This window comes from Leucopleurus acutus, assembly GCF_964270905.1.
Source record: "Leucopleurus acutus genome assembly, chromosome: 9".
In the NCBI taxonomy this organism is placed as follows: Eukaryota; Metazoa; Chordata; class Mammalia; order Artiodactyla; family Delphinidae; genus Leucopleurus; species Leucopleurus acutus.
Genome location: NC_139144.1, coordinates 35,036,243 through 35,056,542, shown reverse-complemented (window position 1 = coordinate 35,056,542; position 20,300 = coordinate 35,036,243). Strand labels below are relative to the sequence as shown.

The window sequence follows — 20,300 nt, the reverse complement described above, 5'->3', positions numbered from 1 at the left end:
TCTAATGTCCAGAATAAATGAATAAACAGTAGAAAGCTTAGAGGACTTGGTAGGCTGGGTGGATTTTTGTTCTGCCATTAGGTAGTACCATGGCTAAGAATAAACACCAAATTTCTAGGTCACATAGAGATTTTAATTGTAAAGCTTCCAGCAAACGTAAGACTGAATGATTACTTGTCTTTGCCATCTTTATTACCTCGTGAAATAACCCCCACGTGGCTTTTCAGGTCTACTGTGATGTGGAGCCCAGACGGCAAGCGTTAGCCCAAGCAAACTTAGAACTGGCTGCAGCTACTGAAAAACTAGAGGCTATCAGGAAAAAGCTGGCGGTAAGTGCAGACTCTAACGCTGAAGAAGTTCCCGAGACATGGAACCCCTCCCCGCCTTAGGATCCCACTTTCAGAGAGGACCACCTCGGAGACCTACCAAACAGGAAGGAATTTGACCTTTCATGGATGTATTCCTTTATAGTCTCCTTCAGTACATATTCTGTATCTGCTGTATGCTGGACACTGAGCTGGAAAAGTGGGAACTTTGATGGTTTCTGCACTTAAGAAACTTTGCAAGCGTTAATTAACTATGTATTAATTAAGTAGAAAGAGTGTAGCCCACAGTGATTAAAAAGCAAGGATTCTGGAACCAAAGTGCCTGGGTTTATATCCAGGCTCCAGTATTTACTGTTTTGCCCTGCACGAGTTAGTTAACCTCTCTGAGCCTCTTTTTTCTCAACTGTGAAGGAGGTATTATAATAGCATCCACTTCTTAGGATCGTGAGGATAAAATGACAGTAGTTCATATTGAGAATTTAGTAATCAATATGAATTCATATTGAGAATTTAGTAATCAATATGAATTCATATTGAGAATTTAGTAATCAATATGAATTCATATTGAGAGTTTCACATGGTGTCTGGCATATAGTAAGTGCTTAGAAAACACTAACTACAAAGATTATCACCATGACTGTTTTTACAAATATATAACCAGTCATTGTAGTCCAGTGTTATAAGTATATATGTGACTATATCTAGAGTGCAGTAGGAGTGCCAGAAAAGAGCCCAGAGAAATTAGAGAAAGTTTTATAATGAAGGTGTACTTGACAGGAGCTGTGAAAATTACTTGCAAGTCACCAGCATAACTAGGTCAGGAAAGGTATTCCTGGTAAAGAATGAAAAAAAGAGGGAAGAAGCAGTTGGTAGACTTGAAGAGTCCTAGTAGGCCAGATGCCGAAGATGGGGGTTTGGGGGAAGGTTAGGAATAGCAGGAAGTAATGGTGAGCAAAAGCAAAAGGTGAGCAGAAGCCTTCTCTGCCTTTCGTGCTGCAGAATTCAAATTTCATCTGACCTGTGGTATTGGGCGTTGGAAAGATCTTAGTACGTTAATGACTCACTTTTCATCGACTGAATGGAAGCTGGAGGGAGGGGGTCTAGCTGCAGAAAGACAAACTAGAAGCACTGCAGTGGGTCCTGTTAGGGCCTCAGCTAAGGCAGGAGCAGCCACAGTGGAGACGGCGAGATAGAGTCAAGGCTGCTGACAGGATAGAGAGGGAGGGGGAGGCGTACAGAATAGAGATGGTGAGTTAGAGGTGCCTGACAAGGTAGCATGCAGTAATGCAGTCGGAGTGATAAGGCTGTGTAACCCTGGCAACTTAGGGAAATCCTGAGAGCTTCAGTTTCTAAACCGTAACATAGTGATAATAACAGCTAACTCTCAAGGTGGGCATTTGTGATTTGGGGCTCCCCAGAATCCAGTCCTACCTACTTTGGGTGAGAACAGCCTGGTTTATCTCTGGGGAATTATCTTTCCTCATTGGATACACTCAGGTAGGACTTTGACCAAGGGTACCTTTTCCTGTCACGGCTGATGACTAGGTATGTGGTCCAAGTTTTGCCGATTTGATTCCCCGCCTGCCCCCCACCCCCGGCTCTAGAATTTGAATCATCAGCCAAAGAATAAAACTGAAAACAGAGTTCATGCATTGTAGAGACAGTGTCCAGTTGAAACTTTCCAAGAGTTGCTATTCCCCAGTCTCCCTGGAGCTCCGGGAGCCTATGTGTAGTTCTTTGCCTTTCACTTCCTTGGAAGAGCTCCCCCATTTTGAGGAAGTTCCCTTCAGCCTAAACTAGCTGGAGGTGGTTTCTGTTGCTTCCCACCTATAAATTCTGGTGGATCGAGGTGCTATTCAGTGTGCTGTACACAGTCGATGCTTCATAAATGTTCGTTCCCACTCTCTTTGTGTAGAAAACCCAAGTGAAGATGTTCGGGGTCAGAACTAGAGTTTGAAAGAGAAACCTGGCTCAGCAACATAGATTTGGGAGTCGCTGGCGTGAAGATCATGTGTGTAGAGAGGTTGTCCGATGGGAGTGCGAAGAATAAGGAGCAGTGGGAGCTGAGGGCAGACCTGAAGGAGGATGCTCCCATCTTGGAGGAAATCCTGCCATGGGTCTCTGAGCAGGTGAACTCCGCCATCACCGCACCTGGGCTCTGGTGCTCACAGTGGCCAGGCAGCCAAGCCCAGCTTCTTATAGAACAGGACTTGAACTTGGCCTGATTATGTCTGGGGCCACGACTGTCAACAACGATGACAGCTGATTTAGACAAATTTAGGAAAAACATATTAATTTTATTAAATTTAGCTTCATTCATTGGTCAAAGCTCTCACTGTTAACTTGACTAAGACCTTTAGAAAAATGTTGTCATCTATTATTAATGGCTTTATGTAGATATTAGAAGCAAGTTAATGTTCATGGAAAAGTGATGAGAATGCTCATGTGTGATTCTAAAGTTAAGACTTTCTGTGGTTGTGGAACTAGTCATCTTTTGGACACAGCCTGCAACGAGCTGAAAAGAACTGCTCATCTCAGTTGATTTCAAAGACCAACGGTAGAAGCAGAGGTTCTTATATTAATAAGCTGCAAAACTAAGTTTGCAGACACAGAGAAAAGAAGACAGAGTAACAATAGCAATGTCTTTATGTAGATTGGTCCCTTCCATCCCCCTTCCAAGAATGGATTTCCAGAGAGTAGTTACTAATGCAACAGAATCTCTGGCTGCATTTCCCTCCAACATTCAGTTAGATGGTAGTAATGTGTCAGTGTTCATGTCCTGGTTGTTGTTTTTTGTTTTTTTAAATTTATTTATTTACTTATGGCTGTGTTGGGTCTTCGTTTCTGTGCGAGGGCTTTCTCTAGTTGTGGCAAGCGGGGGCCACTCTTCATCGCAGTGCACGGGCCTCTCACTATTGTGGCCTCTCTTGTTGTGGAGCACGCGCTTCAGACGCGCAGGCTCAGTAGTTGTGGCTTACGGGCCCAGTTGCTCCGCGGCATGTGGGATCTTCCCAGACCAGGGCTCGAACCCGTGTCCCCTGCACTGGCAGGCAGATTCTCAACCACTGCACCACCAGGGAAGCCCCCATATCCTGGTTTTGATGGTTATATTGTGGTTGTATAGGAGAATGCCCTGTGTAGGAAATACACTACACCCTGAAGTAAAAAAAAAAAAACCTCTATGAAGACTGGTCATGCCAAAGTCAACGACAAACTCTGCATAGATTCTTTCTGTTGGTACACAGTCAAATCAAGGTTTGAGCCCAGGTGAAATGATGTTTTTTGCTAGCTTTGCTTTCATCTCCTTCAGCCTCTCTTTTTTCCTCCCTCTTGGGCTTTCCCTCCTTCTTGTCTTATGCCTCCTGTTGCCATCTCACCTAGAAAAGCAGGGCTGTGTCTCTCAGCACTTATGCTGTGATGGAAATGCATTTGTTAACCAGTATTAGTCTCTGTGTTTTTGTTCTTTCAAGTCTTTATCTCTAGTTTCAGACTAAAAGATGGCCTCATATTGATGGTTGAGTAGAAAAAAACAAACTGCTGAGCTGGAGGGGAAAAAAGGCCATCTTGTCTTTCAAACGTACAGGGCCTACGAATGGCCATGAAAAAGTCCAAATTCGGTCTCTTTAGGGTAGTGTTTCTTAAGTGTGTTCTCTCGACCAGTAGCAGCATCAGTGTTGCCTGGGAACTTGTTAGATATACAGACTCTCAGACCCACCTCAGACACACTGAATGAGGAACTCAGGCAGGGAGGCCAGGAATCTGGGTTTGATCAAACCCTCCAGGTGGTTCTGATGCACACTTAAGTTGGAGAACACTGGTTTTTAGGGTGTCTGGTGGGCTGAGGTGTTCGGACTAAGCCCCTCCTTCCTCACTCCATTTACTTCTAGAACCTGAAACGCCAGGGCCTGTCAGGAACTGTGAAGGGACCAAGATTTTACCCTACTCACAGGCTGCCAGGTTACCTGCCACAGTTTCATAGATGCCGGTAGAAGACGTGAGACACGGGATGCGTGGGTCAGAGAGCAGAGGACTTCGTTACCCACAGCACGGCAAGCAGCATGAGCCTTGTGCGTGCCTCAGCTCCCTTGTCTGCCGTTTCCTGTGGGAGTGACGCACAGCAGACCAGCTGAGGCTGTTCACAGTGGGTTTGTGTCACAGCTGAGAAATCCCAAGCTTAGAAAATGCCCCATATAAAGAAGGCAGCGAGTAAAGCTGCCCAACCTTTGCCCCACAGGGAAACATCTCTTTAGTGTTCTGGTCAGGAAGCAAATCTGTCCTCTGCCCCTGAAAGAAACACTGTCTCTATTTCCTAAGCCTATTTGCTGTGCAAACATCTTGCAGAAGATAGTCCAGAACAAGAGCTGTCAATGCCTCTTCACAAGAGGCAGAGAAACAAGTGCGAGAGCCTGTGGTCTCCCAAGACCCAGCTCCCCTTCCCAGCTTTACGAAAGGAACCAGTATAAGAGTTTATACCTTAGTTCTATGTATATTTAGGTCAACCCTATGAATTGGGTAACATTATTGTTTCCATTTTTTAGATGATGAAAGTGAGGCATGGAGAGCTTAAGGTGACAGCCCACCTTGAGGCTGCTTAGCTGATAGCAGAGTCCAAATACGAACTTGGGTGTCTGATACCAGAGTTTACATGAGCTTCTGTGTTTTATAGAACCACAAGTACTTTCACTAACCTAAAATATACCTCCAGGTATTATTCATTTTTACCTGACTTCTAACCGTTAATGTGTAATATCTCCTCCCATTTCTCATAAATTTGACCTATTTTGGCTGTAAACCTTAAATATGATGCACACTTTTTTCTTTTTTTAATTAATGATATAAATTAAATAATAATGTAATAATTGGGTCATTGACAAGTAGCGGCAGTCTCTAAATTATAAATATGGTACGTACTACAAGTTTACTTATTAAAGTCTCTTGGAACTTTGCATGTATTTACAAAAACAATGTTATAAATCTTACTTAGGGTTGTTAGAACTTGCAGGTAGCAAGATGATATAGTAAGGAGTCTCCTAAGTACTTGATATCTTAGTCAAGGCTTTTTTGGCTATACATAATAGAAACCCACATAGCAAACCTTCAGCCAAAAAGGAGACCAGGATGACTCATGGAACTCTGAGGTAAAAAAGTGTATGACTAGGTCTCAGGATGCATGAGATCCAGGAAATGGGAAGCTGCCGGAACGTGTTTAGGGCTGTGTGACTTCTCACTGTGCTATCTTTTCATTCTTTCTTGTTCTCAGGAATGGTTTCCCCTGCTTTCCCATGGCCCTGGTGGAAGATGGTCACTCTCTAAATGAAGCCCTCCAAAATGTACACATCTTCCTGGGTCTTACGATGCTAAAGACAGTGACATACCTCTGAGTTTCAGTCCCAAGTTTCCAGAAGAGAAAATCTGGTTGGCCAAGCCAGGTCAGGTTGCTGAGGTCTAAAGGGGCTCTTTGTCGCCTGAGTTATAGACCACTGAGAAGTGGAAAGAGAGTCCGTAGGTGGAGACCCAGAAGATGCCCGTCATCCCTAACAAAGATGGAGGGTGAGGTGTAGGCACAAGAGAGGGGACAGGGCACGCAGGGTGTGCTTGAGTCAGCAGGGCACATCCACTCACCCTGGTCGCTGTCTACACTCTGCCCAGTGCAGGAGGAAGGCGAGAAAACTGCCTGGTAGCCCTGATACATTTCTTCCCTAATGTGTGTGCTCTCAGGGGCAAAGGTCAGAGGAGGGAAAGAGGCTCATTTCATTTACCTTCAGGTCGTAGGTGTTTCAAGACGATTGTAATGTTTGCACTTTATCTACAAATAGCTCACGAGTTAATTTTGACTCTTATTGTAGGATTTGGATCGAAATCTGAGCAGACTCACAGCTTCATTTGAAAAAGCAATAGCCGAGAAAGTCCGGTGTCAAGAAGAGGTGAACCAAACCAACAAAACTATCGAACTGGCTAACAGACTTGTCAAGGAACTTGAGGCAAGTTATCCTTTTCTTCCAAAATTCTAACTGAAATATTCAGAATCAGCTTTGGGGGATTTTATCTTTATTTGTGGTCAATAAGGACTAACTAACCATGGAATCAACAACAAAGGGGAATAATCATCATTCACACAGTAGTTCTAGCTTACCGAAAGGAATAAGTGATGGATTCTGTGTGTTTTTCAGTGTATAGCCATGGACTCAGTGGTTTTCCTAAGATCCGTTATAAACTCAGGGCAGCTGTTAGATAACAGAGGTCTGAATCTTTTAGTCCACATTTGCAATTGAGTTCTACCAATAAAACATTACCTCAAGCTAAGCCTGCTTGGTTTATTGGTTTTCTTTGACATCTTTTTACAGGTGACTGATACGCTAATGTTAATAGTTATTCCATTAAATAAAGATTTTTAAAATCTCATTAACTTTCTCCACTTTGAACATGAGTGGTAGAAAAACATACGGCCCTTGACATCAGTAAGTCACAGATCTTTTTGCTCTCCCATGTCTAATATATTCAGACAGTGGAATAGTATTTGACCATAAAAAGGATTGAATTACTGATACATGCTGCAATGTGGACTAACCTTGAAATATCATGCTCAGTAAAAGAAGGCAGACACAAAAGGCCACATGTTTTATGATTCCATGTATAGTAAATGGCCAGAATAGGTAAATCTATAGAGACAGAGAGTAGATTGGTGGTTGCCAGGGGTTGGACAAGGGGGCAGGAGTTTGGGAGTGACTGCTAATGGGAATAGAGTTTCTCTATTGTGTGAGGGAAACATTCTAAAATTACTAGGGATGATGGCACGGATCTGTGAATATATTAAAAACCACGCAGTTGAATACTTGAAAGGATGAATTTCATGATATGTGACTTTTAAATCTCAATAAAACTGTTATTTTTCATTTAAGTGCTACCTAAAAATATGGAACTGCACTATTAGAAATGCATTTACTAGTATTTTGTTGAGGATCTATGTTCATCAGTGATATTGGCCTGTAGTTTTCTTTCTTTGTGACATCTTTCTCTGGTTTTGGTATCAGGGTGATGGTGGCCTCATAGAATGAGTTGGGGAGTGTTCCTTGCTCTGCTATATTTTGGAAGAGTTTGAGAAGGATAGGTGTTAGCTCTTCTCTAAATGTTTGATAGAAGTCGCCTGTGAAGCCATCTGGTCCTGGACTTTTGTTTATTGGAAGATTTTTAATCACAGTCTCAATTTCAGTGCTTGTGATTGGTCTGTTTATATTTTCTTTTTCTTCCTGGTTCAGTCTTGGAAGGTTGTGCTTTTCTAAGAATTTGTCCATTTCTTCCAGGTTGTCCATTTTATTGGCATAGAGTTGCTTGTAGTAATCTCTCCTGATCCTTTGTACTTCTGCAGTGTCAGTTGTTACTTCATTTCTAATTCTATTGATTTGAGTCTTTTCCCTTTTTTTCTTGATGAGTCTGGCTAATGGTTTAACAATTTTGTTTATCTTCTCAAAGAACCAGCTTTTAGTTTTATTGATCTTTGCTATCGTTTCCTTCATTTCTTTTTCATTTATTTCTGATCTGATCTTCATGATTTCTTTCCTCCTGCTAACTTTGGGATATTTTTTGTTCTTCTTTCTCTAATTGCTTTAGGTGTAAGGTTAGGTTGTTTATTTGAGATGTTTCTTGTCTCTTGAGGTAGGATTGTATCGCTATAAACTACCCTCTTAGAATGGCTTTAGCTGCATCCCATAGGTTTTGGGTCATCATGTTTTCATTGTCATTTGTTTCTAGGTAGTTTTTGATTTCCTCTTTGATTTCTTCAGTGATCTCTTGGTTATTTAATAGCGTATTGTTTAGCATCCATGTGTTTCTATTTTTTACAGATTTTTTTCCCTGTAATTGATATCTAGTCTCATAGCATTGTGGTCAGAAAAGATACTTGATATGATTTCAATTTTCTTAAATTTACCAGGGCTTGTTTTGTGACCTGAGATATGATCTATCCTGGAGAATGTTCCATGAGCACTTGAGAAGAAAGTGTATTCTGTTGTTTTTGGATGGAATGTCCCCTAAATATCAATTAAGTCCATCTTGTTTAATGTATCATTTAAAGCTTGTGTTTCCTTATTGATTTTCACTTTGGATGATCTGTCCATTGGTGAAAGTGGGGTGTTAAAAGTCCCCTACTATGATCATGTTACTGTCAATTTCCCCTTTTATGCTGGAGAGGGTGTGGATAAAAAGGAACCCTCTTGCACTGTTGGTGGGAATGTAAATTCATACAGCCACTATGGAGAACAGTATGGAGGTTCCTTAAAAAAAAAAAAATAGAACTACCATACGACCCAGCAATCCCACTACTGGGCATATACCCTGAGAAAACCATAATTCAGAAAGAGACATGTACCACAATGTTCATTGCAGCTCTATTTACAATAGCCAGGACATGGAAGCAACCTAAGTGTCCAGTGACAGATGACTGGATAAAGAAGATGTGGCACATATATATAATGGAATATTACTCAGCCATAAAAGGAAATGAAATTGAGTTATTTGTAGTGAGGTGAATGGACCCAGAGTCTGTCATACAGAATGAAGTAAGTCAGAAAGAGAAAAAGAAATACTGTATGCTAACACATATATATGGAATCTAAGAAAAAAAAACAATTAATGGTTCTGAAGAACCTAGGGGCAGGACAGGAATAAAGACGCAGTCGTAGAGAATCGACTTGAGGACGCGGGGAGTGGGAAGGATAAGCTGGGACGAAGTGAGAGAGTGGAATGTATATATATGCACTACCAAATGTAAAAGAGATAGCTAGTGGGAAGCAGCCACATAGCACAGGGAGATCAGCTCCGTGCGTTGTGACCACCTAGAGGGGTGGAATAGGGAGGGTGGGAGGGAGATGCAAGAGGAAGGAGATATGGGGAGATATATATATATATATATATATATGTATAGCTGATTCACTTTGTTATAAAGCAGAAACTAACACACCCTTGTAAAGCAATTATACTCCAATAAACATGGTAAAAAAATAAAATAAAAATTAAAAAAAAAGAAATGCATTTGGCTGAAGGTGATAGAAAAGTTGATTTACAGTGGCTTAAACAAATGGGAGTTTTTCACATATTAAAAAAATTCCAGAGGTAGACCATTATCAGTGTTGATTCAGGTAATTAGTGATCAGACCCCTAATCTCTGTACAGCCTTCTGTTGCTCCATACTTAGCTTGTGTCCATTCACCCTCACGCATTTTGCAGCCTGGTCACCGATGGATGCTACACCTTTAGATTCAGGCAAGAGAGAAGAATCTGTAGCAGCTGGATTCTTCTCCTTTCATAACAAATACTGAAGTTTTCCTGGCGACTCCTTAAGCAAACTTAACTAAAGCGCTTAACTTTCTTTAGCCAGAACTAGAGTGACCACACCTAGCTGCAAAGAAGGCAGGGAAACTGAGAAATGGGGTGATCATAATCAGCTTAGCCAGTCACAGTTCATCCCAGGGGGCTGGACACATTAACCCTCATTTCAGAATCAGAGTTCTCTTACAAAGAAAGAAGGGAGAAATGTAAGGTACAATGGGTGGGGCTGGGTGATAGCCTTATTTCTTATAAATAGAGTAGGCTTTTAAAAATCTAATTTAGGGCTTCCCTGGTGGCGCAGTGGTTGAGAGTCCGCCTGCCGACGCAGGGGACGCGGGTTCGTGCCCCGGTGCGGGAAGATCCCACATGCGCGGAGCGGCTGGGCCCGTGAGCCATGGCCGCTGAGCCTGCGCGTCCGGAGCCTGGGCTCCGCAACGGGAGAGGCCACAGCAGTGAGAGGTCTGCGTACCGCAAAAAAAAAAAAAAAAAAAAAAAAATTAAGTCCATTCATGTTACCACTCTCTCAGGATTCCCAGGTAACTAATTGTCTCACTCAAAGTACAGTCCAAAGGTTTTACGTGGCCTACAGGGCCCTCCGTTCTCTGGCTCCTGGACACCTCTGTCCTTGCTTCTGCCACCTTCCCTCTGGCTCCATCTTCACTCTTCCTCACCCTGCAAGTCACTCTCCTACCTCATAATCTTTGCCTTTCCCTCCGTGTGGCTCCCGCACTTCTTTCAGATGTCTGCTAAAAGTTCTCCTTACCACACGGTTTTCCCTGACCTCCCTACGTTAAACAGCATTCACCTTGCCCCCCGCATACACACACACACACACACACACACACACACACAGCCACACACACAAACCTGTAGCTCTTTCCACTTCCTCTGCTTTATTATTTTTTGATAGCATTTACGATCACATGGCCCACGCTTGTATATGTGCATATATCAACACATATACTTTTTTGTGGTCTTTTTCCCCTAACTAAAATAGAAGCTCTCAAGAGCAGGAACGTCATTTGTTTTCTGCACTGCTTGATCCCAAGCATATAGAATGGTCCCTGGCACATTGTACGTTCCAATATGTATTTGTTGAATGAATGAATAGGTGAGTTTTGGGAGCCTCCTGTGTTGAAAAAACATTCTGGAGCCCTTTGAAGACTCATTTTTCTTAGGTCAGTTGAGAAATTCCACAGCTTCTAGTGGAGTTTATACCCACTTCCATTCAAAGTGATAAGATCTAGGCAGTTTGAAGTGTTTACGGTTTATGAGGTACCTGAGGAAAAGAAAAAGTGCCGTTGAATTAGACTTACTTGAAGTAGAGAATGTCTGAAAGTTTTATCAAGGTAAAAACAGGCTTTACCTTGTATCTCTAGCACACAACAATGTCTTCCAAAGGCTTTATTTATTCATGATGATTTAGAAAAGGAGAGGAAAAAATGGTTGAATAATGTTAACTAACAAAAAACATACATATATGTGTGTGTGTGTGTATATATATATATATATATATATATATATATTTTAAAGGATTAATTGAAAATGTCAGCCCTTTTCCTTTGAGGATAAATTCTTTCTGACTAGAACAGGAGACAGTTAACCTCTGAAAAACACCAAGACTGATGATTTTGTCTATATAGCATTGACCTGGAAGCTACAGTCTCAACCATTCAGACTAATAAATCAGGCAATTTATATTTAATCATTAAGTAGCTCTGGAGCTGAACAGCTGTTCAAAATTAGAAATGGGTCACCCCAGCCAGGATGACATTACAGGCAATCTATAATGCATTAGAATAAAATTATAGTTATTTTTAACTGTCTAGAAATTTATTACAGGACATGTTCCAACTCTTAAACCCTTGTTAGCCAGTGTCAGTAATGATTTATGTTGCGTGGGTGGTATAGTGAAATTATTGACGATTTCAATCGCCGGTAAGTCTATGTTTAGTAAATCTTCAAATTTCAAAGCTGTTTTGGAGAATGAGGTGGGTGCCCTTTATTGTTTATCATCTACTAACCAAAGACAACAAAAGTGGAGGAAAAGCAAATGAGAGATTCTTCTTCAAAATTAATGGATATATTATCTGTAGCTGAAGAAGGAAAGTAATAAATTCTATAAAGAGGGCAAGGGAGTTGAAGTTCTCTAGTGTGTAATTATAGAGCTAACTTGGGGTGATCTTTATCGAGCAAAGCAGATTATCTTAAAATAGCTTTCATAACCATTGTCACCTGCTAGTTTCATTACCTCAGTGTTAGGGGTATTGTGATGGCTTGCAGAGAACTGGCGTTGCACTCTGCTCTGACATACATTGTTTTTGCTTTCTGTGGTCTGTCTCTCCTCTTTGATGAGTAAAGCTAAATTCCACAGGGTTCTTCATTGCTTGTACTATCAATTTGCTGGGTGTTTTTTTCAGTTCCTATTAATTTACATGTTCTTAGAATGCGGTATTAAATTTTAGCATGCATTGAAACCAAATGAATTAGTGAAGTAATCTGCAGTTCAGTCAATCCATAGACATTTATTGCAGTTTTAGTCAAATCCAATATTAAGGGCTCCACATACTTAATCCGGAAATCAGATTTTAAATGGCTAGCCAACTAGATATAAGGATTTGAACAGCATTCTCCGAGCATACTGTCTTCAGAGCTAGTGAAGTCCTCCTGGTTTCCATCTTTTTTACATGGGCTGTAAGTTCTTTCACTGATTGAGTGATTATACTATAAAAATAACCTGAGTTTAGTAACTACCAGCACTATTCTTTAATTTACAGAATCCTTGTTAGGTGGCTCTTTAAACTTTATGTTTTAATTAATTGACATAACTGGTATTTGTCATTTTCCTTTTTTTGTAATCAGCCCATGGCCCAAATGTTTAAGATAATGTTTGCTTAGGGTGGTGTAGTAACATTGCTGAAAATCAGGAATGATGGAGAGCATCCAAGCTGCCATTAAAAATCCTAACATCACTCAGTCTTGGCCACAGCTCTTGGTCCTCTACTCCTAGAGGGAGAGGAGCGTGACTGTCAGCCTTTTAAGAACGACCTCAGTCATAATTAGAGTTCGGGCATCCAACAAAAAGGAGATGTTAAAGATCTAATGTCATGTTGCCGTAAACTCCACTGAAGGTACTGTGAGAGCACCTTCATAATGATGGGTCACATGTATGAACGATTATCATGGTCATGCCATCCAGTCATGTTCTGTTCCTTCTCAAGGCTGTGCAGAGTGACCTAGACGTAAACTGAGGAATAAGGTAATTACGTTAAACGTTTCTTGAGTTGCTGCTCACCCTGCAGTTACATCGGAGTAATCTTATCTTTCAGTCAGAGAAGATTCGCTGGGGTCAGTCTGTTCAGTCCTTCGAAGCTCAAGAGAAGACGCTCTGTGGAGATGTTCTCCTTATGGCGGCATATGTGTCTTACGTTGGATCCTTTACACAGCAGTATCGCCAGGAACTGGCAGACTGCAAGTGGGTTCCCTTTCTTCGACAGAAGGTAAGATCAGTTCCTAACCTTAGCCACATTTAGAAGCATCATACAGAAATTTCAGTAGTAAAAACAGTATATGTACCAGGCTTTTTTGTATCTCTGTAATCTCAACTGACTTGAAATTCTAGTATTGAAGGAGATGTTTCTTGTGTGTTGCAGTTTTTCTTATTTTAATGATGGTTTCAACCAGGAGATGTAAAATAGAAAAATTATTTGTATGAACCATAGAGATGTAGTTGGAAAACTGCTTTTAACAAAACTGTTAACTGAAATCAAAGTTGGATTATCATGTTAGCATATAGCATGAATCTTTTTGTTTTGTTAATAATACTACAGGCTATTTGTTGAAAATCTTTTTCATGACTACTTTCAGATGAAAAGTGTAGCACTTGTATATAAGTATAAAAATAGCTTATCCTCAATTTGAAAATTCAAACCCATAAGCAAAATGAAATCATAGATGAGGGAGATTTCAAGTGGTCTAGTTTAAGGTCATCCTTGTACAAAGGAGAAAACCGAGACACGGAAGTTTAAATGACTTGATAAGGTCATAAGTGATAGGAAACCAGGCCACTGTTTTCTAAGCTGCACTGTGTTATCTCACTTGATTAAAGTAGGTTCTTCACTTACATATCTAGCCCTTAAGAAATCCTAAATCTCTCTGTGTACTTGTGTTCTATGTTGGTAATTATGCCTCAATTTTCACAATAGTTGTTTTCATGACATAAATACATGCCAATGGAATTTCTGCAAATTAAATATTGAATATTTTGGAGAAAGCTTGTTATTAAAGGCATCCCATCATTAATAATTATAAAAGAAAAATCCTTTTGGAACTAAATCATTTAATATATCTGTAGTATCAAGCCATATTTTTATATGGAATATTTTTAAAAAGAGGTTATCTGTATTACCCCCTGAATGTTCAGGGTTTTCTTTAAGTATTTCTGCCATAAAATATGCCTTTTATATAAGAGGATAAAGCGTTCTGGTAGTTTTGTCCACCTCCTACTGCATTGTGACTTTCAGAAGGTGTCAGCTGTCTAATTCTTCTCTCTTTTTTGTCAGTCTCATCTTCTCCAAACTTTAATCCTCTACATGGGTGTCTTGGTCTGGGTTGCCCTATGACTACTTCACATTGATGACTGTCCTCTTTTGTGGTCCTCTCTGCATTCTCCACCATCGATAAAGTTTTCTCATTCTTTCCACAATTATAGGGAAATTCATTTCCTGATGTACAAACTATTGAACGTCACATTGTCTTCTTATTGTTACAATTACTCTTCACTTTGGATCATGTAATAGTATTAACGGCCTGAACTTAGGCTATCAGTCATTTTGCATTTTTTAAATTGAAAACTTGCCTTCTCAAATTTAAGCTTTCAAATTGAGTCTTGGGCTTCCCTGGTGGCGCAGTGGTTGAGAGTCCGCCTGCCGATGCAGGGGACACGGGTTCGTGCCCCGGTCTGGGAAGATCCCACATGCTGCGGAGCGGCTGGGCCCGTGAGCCATGGCCGCTAAGCCTGCACATTCGGAGCCTGTGCTCCACAACGGGAGAGGCCACAGCAGTGAGAGGCCCGCGTACTGCAAAAAAAAAAAAAAAAAAAAAAAAAAAAAAAAAAATTGAGTCTTAATTGCTGGTATTGCATTCTTTAGTGTATGTGTTTCTGGGAAGTTTCCCATCAATCAATTTATATGTTCCCATTGACTTAAAATTCCAAATGTGGAGTTCCATGAAGATAACATTTTGTTTTGAAGAATAAAATAAAATTAATTGACTTATCCAAACTGTCTAAACATTCTAAACATATAGCCAAAGCAAAAATTATAATTTTCTGATGCTCTATGCTAAACAAACATTCATTTTGACTATGGGCCTGTGTTTCACTGTGGACCCACAGTTCTCAAGACTCCCATGTCTGTTTTCAGTCATCCCAATGCTCTCCCCTTTCCTCTTGAGCATGTAGGCATCATGCTGAATGAGAAACAGACCTTCCAATGTGACCAGCTTACTCACACTCATCTCTGGGCAGAGCTATGCTAAAGGAAGAAAGATTCCAAATTGTATAAATGACATCCTTTTGGAAGAGACTTTTCTGTCTCCAGGACCCCTGGCAGAAAGTGCTACATAAAACCTAAAAAATGTCTGTCCTATGGAATGAAGGTTTCCAGTTTCTGAGCTACTTACCTTCTACTCCTTCTAGATTCAGTCACAGCAAAGTGGAAAGACAGTCACCTCTTTATGAACATGTGCCAGGGTCCAAGAGGAGCTGCCATTACTTATTCATGTTAATTTTTTTATGAATTTTCCTTCAGCAGTGTTCCCTTATCCTGCCCTCCCAAGAAGCAACTCCTCTCACTGCTCCACAGTATAGAGGGTATTTTCTTACCCTATTGCTCTCCTGAGTATCTGTGGCTTGTCAGTTTGACTTGGGTGTCCTGAGGATTACAACAGTTTGTAAATTAACCAGTCAACAAGTGACTATGATTTATGTCATTTTAAAAATCTCTAAACTAAGCATGTCATTTATTAACGACCTGTTGACATATTTAAGGTAACCTTGGAGAGAAAACTCTTATAAAGTAAGACAGCAAGCCTTAATGTGTTCCTAGAAATGAAGACTTTATATTCTAAATGCGTCAAAACTCAAAAATCGAATGAACAAATTGAACTCAGTTCAAGTCAGAATTTCAAGGGGAATTATATTTTAACTTGACCCGGTGATTCTAAAGTTTGCTGGAAGAATATATTTTTAACAACACCAACATAATTTTGGAATAGAACGGGAAGAGGGCACTTATCCTTCAAGATATTAAAATATATTCTAAAGCTAAAATAATTACAGCAAAGTGGTTCTTCAAGGGAAGTAGAAAACGAGAATAGAATAGAGTTCAGAAGCATTTAAGGATGTAGAGAGATATTTGATATATTTAATGTATGGTAATGTATAAACTCCCACAACTGCGTCTGTCACCTCCCAGCATTTCTACTCCTATACTGTCTTCCCTCCTGATGCTGTAAGATGGTACTTCTATTTAAGGCCAGCCGTTCGGGTTGGATTCTACTTTCCATCCCCTTTCCCTTCCTTGAGGACAATTCTAGACAGCTTTTCCCCTCTTTGTCATCGGAAATTTTTCTGTCTCAACTAATTCATTACTAGATCGTTCCCACCAGCATTCAAACTTACAGTTATATCAGTTATTCCTCGCATTAAAAAAGAATATACCAGTGAATTTCTCTTTGATGCCCCCTGCCCCTCCAGCTACTCCTTCATTTCTCTGCTCTCATTTACAGTCATCACTTCAGAAGAGGAATGTACATTCACTGTCTGTAAATCCTCCCTCCATATTTCTCAGTCACTCCAGAGAGGCTTTTGTCCCCACCGCTCCACCAAAATGCCTCTTGTCAGATTTTGCTACCACGTTGCTAAGTTGAGTTGTTTGTTCACCATTCTCATGTACTTAACTGAATTTGCTGCACTTGAGCAATCCATCTTCCCATAAATACTTGCTTCACTTGATTCTAAGGAATCACCCTCCCCCCATCTTCCTTATACCTCACTGGTCAATTTTTCTCAGACTTCTTTTTTGATTTTTGTTTCCTCTTCTCCCCAATCTCTTAATGTTGAAATGACCCAAACTTCAGTCTTTGAACTGCTTTTTACTAGGTTCATGGCTTTATTTATGTATTTTTTTATTCTTTTTTTTAAAATTGAAAAATAGTTGATTTACAATATCATGGTAATTTCAGGTGTACAGCACAGCAATTCAGATATATATATATTCCTTTTTAGATTCTTTTCCCTTTTATTACAAAATATCAAGTATAGTTCCCTGTGCTAAGGTTCATGGCTTTAAATGCCACCTGGATACCACTAACTCCTGCAGCCCAGACAGTGGCATCTTCACTTCTGTGTCTGAAAGATGTTTCAAATATAGAACGTCCAAGCTGAAATCCTTATCTTCCCCCTAAAACTTCTTCTACCTACGTATTCCTGATTTGTTTAATGGTAGGCCCATCCTTTTGTTAGCTCAGGCTTGAAAACCCAGGAGTCATTTTGTTGTCACTCTTTTTCTGACACCTACATCCAGTCCATCTAGGAAATTCTGTAGGCTGCACCTTTAAAATATATTCAGAATCTGACCACTTTTCACCACCTTCACCACTTCCATCCTGGGCCAAGCCATTATCTTCCTCTTCAGTTAGTGTGAAAACCTCCTAACTGGTTTCCCTGCTTCTACATTCGTGACTTCTCTCCAAAATCGGAGCTCAACATATCAGCCAGTGTGACCCTTTAAAAATGCAAGTCAGATTAAGTGAGTTTTCTTCTAAAATCCCTCTAATGACTCCCCATCGCACTCAGAGCAAAAGCTAGAAACCCTCCAGAGGCTTATAAAACCCTATGTGATTTGGCCCTGTTCTCTCTCTTTGTCTTATTACCTGTTATGCCTTTCCTCACTACTCTGCTCTAATCACACCGACCACCTTCCTTGAATATGCCAGATACGCTGCAGCCTCAGGACCTTTGCACTAGCTGTTTCTTCTGTCTTGAAGTACCTTCCCTGAGGACATATGTTGTCCCATTCCCTGCCATCAATCAGGTCTTTGTTCAAACAACAGCTGCATATCCCTAGATGCGACTACAACCTTCATCCCTCAGCATGCCTCATTCTGCTCCATATGTTTCACCGTAACATTCATTACTTTCTAATACGTTATCTCATTTATAAAATTGTTATGGTTAATATCTTTTCCCTCCCCCTGAGAAGATGTAAGATCCATGGAAGCAAGTATTTTGCATGGTTTGTTCACTGTTCCATCCTAGAATGGTGCCTGGAGCATTGTGGATGTTCAGTATTCCTTTTCATCGAGATATAATTTGTATACCATACAATTCACCCATTTAAAATATACAGTTCAGTAGTGTTTAGTGTATTCATAGAGCTGTGCAACTGTCATCACAGTCAATGCTAGAGCATTTTCATCACTCCGAATATAAACCCTACACCCATTAGCTATCACCCCCAGTCACCCCATTCTTACTGGGCTTATACAACCACTAATCTATTTTATGTCTCTAAAGATTTCCCTGTTTGGAACATTTCATATGAATGAACTCATAAAATATGTGGTATTTTATGACTGACTTCTTTCACTTAGCACATTTTTAAGGTTCATTCACGATGTAGCCTGTGTCAGTATTTCACTCCTTTTTATGACTGAATAATATTCCTTAGATGGATATACCACATTACATTTATCCATTCGTCAGTTGATGGGCATTTTTGTTGTTTCTACTTTTTGATTATTATGAATAATGTGGCTATGAAAATTTGAATTATTCATGTACAATTTTTTTGTGTGGACATGTTTCATTTCTCTTTGGTACATACCTAGGAGTGAAACTTTCTAAGCCATATGGTAACTCTATGTTTAATCTTTTGAGGAACTACCAGACTACCAATACATATTTTAAAATAAATGTGTGCTTAAATGTACATTGTGTATCAGTGGGGGAAGTAATGGATTATTCAATAAATGGTGATAGAACAACTGACCAACCATTTGGGCAGAAATACAGCTAGGGCTCTCCTTCACGGCTTCATGTTAAATAAAAAGAGTTCCAAGTGATTTAAGTGTTAGAATGTGAAATAACTTAGAAACTGTAGATGAACTGATGTATAATTATAAAATGGACAATACAGATGAACATTACAGAATTAGTGAGGGGCCATATTATAACCCCATATAATAAACTAAGAAAAGAAGTTTGAACTTAATCCGAGGCATGGGGAGTCACTGAAGGATTTTAAGCAGGTCTATGACGTGATCAGATTATTCATTTGAAAGCTCACACTGGCCACAGAGGGAACAGGACTTGGAGGGGGAAGAGACTATTGTTATCTGTTAGAATGACAGTCCAGAAGACAATAAACTGAACAAAGTGATGAGAGTAGACGTGGCAAGCCGGGGAGTGATTCCAGAGGGGGCAAGGAAGAAGAGTTGATGAAACAATGCAGTGGATTGATGGGGAGAAAGTAAATATATGAAGGTGCTATTCCCTCAGATTAAAATTAGTTTGAGAGGACTTCCCTGGTGGTGCAGTGGTTAAGAATCCGCCTGCCAATGCAGGGGACACGGGTTCGAGCCCTGGTCCGGGAAGATCCCACATGCTGCAGAGCAACTAAGCCTGTGCGCCACAACTACTGAGCCTGCGCTCTAGAGCCCGCGAGCCACAACTACTGAGCCCGAGTGCCACAGCTACTGAAGCCCATGTGCCTAGAGCCCGTGTGCTCCTCAAGAAGAGAAGCCACCACAATGAGAAGCCCGTGCACCGCCATGAAGAGTATCCCCCGCTCGCCGCAACTAGAGAAAGCCCTTGTGCAGCAACGAAGACCCAACACAGCCAAAAATAAATAAATAAAATAAAATTTTAAAAAAATTTTAAAAAAAGTATTTCAAAGGAATTTGGGGGCTTTAGAAAGTGGTGACATTACATTATTAAAAACATATGTATGTAAGCACATTTAAATAAGGTTAAAATATGGATAAGACTTAAAAAAAAATACAATACAATTTGAGAGAAAAGACAAAGAGTTTGGTTTTAGAAACATTGTGGTGTCTTTGAAACATTCACGTGTCAATAACCAGTAGAGAGCTGGACAAGAGTGTTATTGGATGGGAGTCATATCTGGGAGTCATTGATACAAGGTAGTTCTTGGAACTATAGGTGTGGTGAGATCTTCTAGGGAAGAGGTTTAGAGCAAAGGGAGCTGAGTCAGTGCTGACATGTAAAACAGGAAGTCGAGGAAGTTGAAGAAGGCGCAGTCAGAGACTGGAGAAGCCCCAGGCAAGAATGCTGTCATAGGAGATAAGAGTAGAAACATGGGGATGGTCAGTGATGCCAAAGCCATAGAGACAAGTGAGAAAAGAACTAAGAACTGAAAGTGTCATCAGACTTGGTAATGTGAAGGTCTTTTGTGACCACGAAGGTGTAACAAGCCAGAAGCCTGAGTTATTCAGGAAGTGAGGAAAGGAGGCAGAAAAAGCAGATTGTTCTTGTAGGAATTTGCCTGTGAAGAGAAGGAGATGAACAGAAGTGCCTAGTTAGAGACATGAAGTAAGTGAAGGGTTTGTTTTTTCAGTATGAATGAG

The 20,300-nt window shown here is 40.4% G+C and overlaps 1 protein-coding gene across 1 annotated transcript in view; it reads left to right on the top strand.

Moving 5' to 3' along the window:
• Window positions 1-20,300, top strand: part of DNAH11 (dynein axonemal heavy chain 11) — a 324,062-nt gene that overhangs the window by 223,325 nt on the left and 80,437 nt on the right. Inside the window, 3 exon segments of the mRNA XM_082845873.1 lie at window positions 228-329; window positions 6,173-6,311; window positions 12,984-13,150. Coding sequence (XP_082701999.1) covers window positions 228-329; window positions 6,173-6,311; window positions 12,984-13,150 — 408 coding nt within the window.